The following is a 6,278-nucleotide window of genomic DNA, read 5'->3' on the forward strand; positions in this document are numbered from 1 at the left end:
TTCCCTCTTTCTCCTTCCTTCTTTTCTTTCTTTCCTTTCTTCTTTCATTCAATCATACATTCATTTTTTTCCCTTTTTCTTCTCCTTCATTCTCTCTCTTCCTTCTTTTCTTTTTCCCCTTCCATCTTTCCTTCAATCATACATTCATTTCTTTCCCTCTTTCTTCTCCTTCATTCTCTCTCTTCCTTCTTTTCTTTCTCCCCTTCCATATTTCCTTTTTTCTCTTAATCATTCATTTTTTCTTTCTTTATCTAACTCTTTATCTATTTATCTATTTATTTATTGCGTTGAGCAGAAAAATATCGATGCGTCTTCCAAAACTTCAAGTACTGCCTCTTAGCTTAACTTGAGGGGAGAGATTCATACAGCCTCATCATAAAACAGCAATGCTTTTCTAGACACACAAAACCCACTTCACTGTCTCAAAGGCTGATGCTACGGAGATGAGTACCGAGGCCACGCGCACCTATACAGTATGCCTTTACCTCTACCCACGCCGTAATATACCAAGCGAATCAATTAACGCTGTCTGTATAGTGTTCTTACATCTACAAAATCAGTGTTATCATCCTTAACCCGTCCGCTGCGATTGGCACACGTATTTGGCTTTCACTGGTAGTCTGGTAACATACACTCCCAGGTCTCTCTCTGCCTCTGTGTGGATAGTGGAGTGTTTCTCATGTGGTATATATTGGTATGCTGGATTTCCCCTCCCAAGGTGCATGACTTTACATTTTTCTTCATTGAATTGTAGCAGCCACTTTTTGTTCCACTCCTGTAGCTTGGTGATGTCTTCTTGTAGGAAATCCGCAGTCAAGTGGTTAGAAACGGAACATCCACAACACCATATAGCCTTACTAGAGAATTGAAGCCTTACCAAGTATTTGAAACGGATTTAAAAGAAGGATAGTAGAAAGAGAAAGAAAAGAAAGATATGTGGGTTGGGATTCCTGTGGCAAAGCGGCGGACAGGAGAACCCAAGGAACCCAACACCCACACGCCCTCGACACCTGGGAAACACCTGTGCAAAATTCGGTTCATTAAATATAGGACAGGTGAGACAGTGAGAAGGAGGAGGAGGAGGACGAAGGGAGGAGAAGGAAGAAAGATTCAACTATTTTTGGCATAGGATCCAAAGGCCGAAAATGAGATCAGTCGGGTTCTGAGTGTCCATTTTAGGTTCATGGTACAGAGGAATGGTCATACTATACCAGAGGGGTCATAAAAGTACCTCTGGAAATGCTCAAAACTCCTATGAAAGCCTTGAATCAGAGTCGTCCACCTCTCACCATTTCCAAAGACCGAGAATGAGATCAGGCGGGTTCTAATGAGTGTCTTTATAGGTTCATGGTATAAAGGAATGGTCAAACTACCAGATGGGGCATAAAACTGTCCCTGGAAATGCTCAAAACTCCTATGAAAGCCTTGAATCAGAATCGTCCACCTCTAACTGTTTCCAAGGGCCGAGAATGAGATCAGGCGGGTTCTATAATTAATGAGTGTCCATTTAGGTTCATGGTACAGGGGAATGGTCAAACAACCAGAAGGGTCATAAAACTATCCTTGTAAATGCTCATAACGCCTATACGAAAGCCTTATCAAATATGAGCTCGGGCGCCGAAACGTTTAAAATATTAGCTTAAAACTCTCTATCAGCCCGCGTCCCCTCTCACACGTGGCCCACCCCAGCAGGAGCACCAAGGCCACCTGGCGGTCACGGGAACAGCTGTAGAACCCCGCGTGGCCACTTGTTGCGCCCCGCTCTCTCGCTCTCTCTCTCACACACACACACACACACATAGGGCGGTTACACACACACGTGGCCCTGCACCAGATGGGAACGAAGAACGATTGAGATAACAGACGATAAGGCGACACAGATGAATCCGGTTGTTGATGATCTTGTTATTATGCACAGCGGGCTCAATTTTTTTTAGGGGTCGAGGAGGGTGTGACAGAGAAGTGCACCCCCTTTACCCCCCCCCAACACACATACATACTTTTTGGGGACATGGGGGACAGAGAGAAAGATGGGGAGGGGGGGGGGGTTGCTAGCTGATTATGCAGAAGTAGTTTGTTTGTCAGACCCTGGGACAAACAAACATGACATTTATTTCGGACATTCCTCTTAACTCTTTTATTGGAGCAGTGAGTAGCGGGCTTTTTTTTATCGTTATTGTTTCCTTTTTTTGCCCTTGAACTGTTTCCTTTACTGTTAAAAAAATTGTCACCTCAAGAACGTACAGAGAAGACAAAGTTATAATTATGCGATTAGTTGTTAATGTGTGATAGGAACGTATAAGCCAAGCAATGCAAATCTATAAGTACGGTAACCTTAACAATCCACCCGAAATTGATCTGTCTTTTGGCCACTCTTACTTCTGTCTGTTGTGGGAGCGGTGAGTAGCGGGCTTTTTTTTTCTACACCCTTTGCGTTGCCCTTGAGCCGTCTCCTTAGTTGTAAAAAAAAGATATGTCGGTGGATTGGTGGCTCGGTATTTTCAAACGCTCCCGACTTCATCATTTTTTTCTACAGGCCCCCCCCCCCCCCCCCTAAAAAATGCATGTTTTCGTGTTCATGGGAGAGATTGATCTTAATCGTCACACTACCACCAGGGTCATAAATTAAACTACCCAAGGAAAAGCCCACCCACAATTGGTTAATATTATGGCCCTCTATAAGCCCCGTCTTGTTTCAGAATATGGGTCTATGAACAGATTATGGATGAAGGGATTGGTATGAACAGACAAGAAAATTGGGCCTCACTAACTTTAAACAGTGAATGACTGAAACTTCTAATGCTTTTACAAAAATGTTCTTGAATAGGCTAAACTTTCGTGGTTGACAGAAAATCCACAGTGATTTCCTCTTCTCAAACTTTAAATAATGAAGAAACCAACGTAACACTGGCGACACACTAAAAGGAAACAGGTCACATGTAGGGGAGGGCGGTGATGATTCGGCCACTATAAAAATTTATATATTTTTAGAAAAATAAGTTGAAGAAGTAGTGTAAGTTTGTTGCTCTCAAAATGTTCCTTCATCGTTTGGCTCTTTAGGTTGTTAATATCACACCCGTGGCTATTTCCAGTTTTCAGCGGTATATAGGTGATGAATTAAGCTTCTAAACCGTCCGAGCCATCCTCAGCCGTGGAGCTGGTTCGGCTAGGGGGGTGGGATGGTGCGGACACTCGCATTACTCGGCATAATAGTATTATAACTTAAGTTTGATTGGCTAAGAAACAAGAATATATCTATTACAAGACATTTGTATTACCACAAAAGTATCCTCTTAAAATTCATAGAAAAAAAAAATAAAAGGAGAACTATAAGAAATATCTCAGTTTTTTGGGAATCATGGCTTCCTTCTCTTTTCACAAGTATAATATCTGAATATAAATCAACCAAATTAACCTTTTTATAACTGTTGCAACACCTTTACTGTTTAAATTAAAAGAGGGAAAACACATTGTTATCTCTTAGTTGAACATATAGGCCTAGGCCTACCACATAAAAAAAAATTGAGGATCACATTCTTAAACGTTTCTGGCTCGAATTACTGATATTTTCCAAGACCACAGACAATAATATTAACCGAGTTTTCATGTTTTTTTCTTTTCCTCCATTCATGATGCAGAAGTCGGGGATAACTGTCACTATATAGCCTAATAATATCACAAAACAGTCCATTAAATCCCAGCAACTTCTACGATCGAGAGGCTTTCCAAATGGTTTAAAAATATTAGGAACGTGTGAGTGATGAAAACGAAAGACAAACTAGAAAGACCCGGCCAAATCTGCCTAGCAACGGTGAATCAAAACTGACCTACGTACATTTGACCATACTTATCGGCATCTACTCTCCTTGAAGTAATGATAGTAGTAGTAGTAGTAGTAGTAGTAGTAGTAGTAGTAGTAATGTTTCCGATATCATTTAGGGAAAAACTGAAAATGAAGGGAAAAACTGAGATACTGGAATGAGAAATAAACTGTAGAGGAGAAAACGAAGAAAAAGTGGAGGAGGGAAAGAAAGGAGAGAAACTGAAGGGAAAAGATGAATCATAATACTGAGATGAGAAATGAACTGAAGAAGAGAAAGGAAGAGAAAGAAGAGAAAAAAGAAACTGAGGGGAAAAGACGAATTATACTGAGATGAGAAATGAACTGAAAAAGAGAAAGGAAGAGAAAATAAAATAAAGAAGAAACTGAAGGGAAAAAACTGAAATACTGAACTGAGAAACGAACTGCATGGAGAAGAGAAGAGAAAAAGCTGAGAGGAGAAACGAACTGAAGAAGAGAAAAGAAATAGAAAGAATAGAAACTGAAGAGAAAAGCTGAAATACTGAAATAAGAAACGAACCTTGAGGCAAAAGACTGCGGAGTGATCAGCTGATGGGAGAGTGTGTCGTGGGAGAGTATACACAGACACTCTCCTCCTGCCCTCTCTCCTTGTACTATGCTGCTGCTACCTCCTCGTATCTGATAATGGCAACGATGGAGGCACTGTATCTCTCTTCATCTCCATCCTCTCCCTTATCTCTCTCGTCTTCCTTCCCACGAATTGCTCATAGCCTACCCCTCCTCTTTTCTCCTTCTTCCTCTCTTCTTCCTACTCTTCTTTCTCGTCCCTCTCCTTTTCTTCATTTTCCATTGTAGCCTATTATTCCCATTTCCATTCTCTACGTTATCTTTCAGTCACCATAGTATGCTTCTCTTTCTCGCGTCTTTTACTTTTTATTATAACTATCAATCAATCAATCAATCATCTCCCTCCTCCTCCTCCTCCTCCTTTTCCTTCTTCTCTTCATCGTTTTACACTGCTTCATGTAGCCTATTATATTCTCCCCTTCATCCTCTCAGTTCTCTCATCCACTCTTCCGCCTCTTACATATCTTACTTCTCTTCCTTATCCTTCTTTCCTTCCTCTTCTTCCTCATTCACCACCTGCCTCCTCCTCTTTTTTTCTCCCCCTTTATTAGTAGTAGTTTTGAATTTATAATCAATTTCCGAACTATACAAACTACCCAACCGTAATCAAATACATACGCTAGATAACAGCCATAGCACCAATTGAGTAGTAACTGCCCCACGAAATGAATGGCCAAGCCTCATCATAATGGCTAACAAAAGTCCTACTAATAACTATAGGGTACGTAATCTATCCTTCCTAATAGTAATAAGTCCGTATCAGGCTCACGGGATAGCATGATTACCACACTTATAAACTTCCTAAGCTTGTCAGACTTTTCGAAACTTCATGATTATAGTCTCATAATTATTTTGGTTAGAATGATTACCACACTTTCCTAAGGTTGCCAGTCCAGTGATGTTGAATATTCTACATATCATGAAAATATGAAATGGCAGTAGGATAGGCTACTTAGATACAAAATAACATAATACAAGAAGTCGCTGTGGTTAATGCGGTCCATGTTTGCCAACAGGTGGTGTGCGATGGACTGCCGGAGCGGATCATCATCATCCATGCCGAGCGGCCGCTGTTTTTATGACGTCATTAATGTCGACGAAAACGTGAAAAGGTAAGAGTGGGAACCCGGCCTAACTTATCATGGACTCGAGCAAGGAAAGCTTATACTAGGTAGTGTAGACTGATCTCAAAATAGTATGGAAGCATGAGGAAACTGTATGTGGAACACGCAGTTGTGTGGATGTTAAAACTACGCCAAGTATACCTCGAGTGTGTGCAGGTGTGCGGTGTGCGTGTGTAGGTCCCGCCCACACTGCCGTGGTGCACGCCGCGCCGCGCCACTCACTCCCCGCCCACCCGCCCCTCCTCACCTCAGCGGCGGGCGGCAGACTCATCACGGCTTCGTCGACGTCAGGGGAACTATTTATAGTTTTCTGCGTCCACGCCAAGAGCCTTTCTTCGCGTATCTCGGCGGCGGCGGCGGCAAGTGTTACCTGCCGAAGCAGCGAGCGGCACGTCACACTAAAGATCCAACAGTGTACTGCAGACATCGACCACCATCGCTGCGGTAACCTGCTGTAAATAAACCCGCGAGAATGTCTCCTTCAAATAAAACAAAAAATAAACAAACACAAACGTCTCGAATCCTGGACTTTGCCTTCACCTGCCTTTTGGTTAACGAATGTGAACCACTGAAGGGTTACGGTCACCGTGATTACCCGGAGACAGCTGCCCGAGATTTTAAACCCCTGCCAGACGCCACCCAGCCTGGATGGGTGGCCAGAGGCAGGTCAGGCCTTCGACAGGGGCTCCAAGATGGAACAGGGATGCCCAATGAAACTTGTAGCA

The 6,278-nt window shown here is 42.5% G+C and overlaps 1 protein-coding gene across 2 annotated transcripts in view; it reads right to left on the reverse strand.

Annotated features, from left to right (window-relative positions):
* The window catches only part of LOC126999767 (glucose-6-phosphatase catalytic subunit 1-like), a 28,234-nt gene extending 22,239 nt beyond the window's left edge, over nucleotides 1-5,995 (reverse strand). The window contains exon 1 of one of the 2 annotated variants that reach the window (XM_050862631.1): nucleotides 5,801-5,995. In XM_050862631.1, coding sequence (XP_050718588.1) covers nucleotides 5,801-5,980 — 180 coding nt within the window. In that variant the 5' untranslated portion in view covers nucleotides 5,981-5,995. Of the gene's footprint in view, nucleotides 1-4,361; nucleotides 4,523-5,800 lie in introns of those variants that run through there. The other variant, XM_050862632.1, reaches the window with a different exon arrangement.
* Between the last annotated feature and the right edge of the window lie 283 nt (nucleotides 5,996-6,278).

The sequence above is a fragment of the Eriocheir sinensis genome, chromosome 17 (genome assembly GCF_024679095.1).
Source record: "Eriocheir sinensis breed Jianghai 21 chromosome 17, ASM2467909v1, whole genome shotgun sequence".
Lineage (NCBI taxonomy): Eukaryota > Metazoa > Arthropoda > Malacostraca > Decapoda > Varunidae > Eriocheir > Eriocheir sinensis.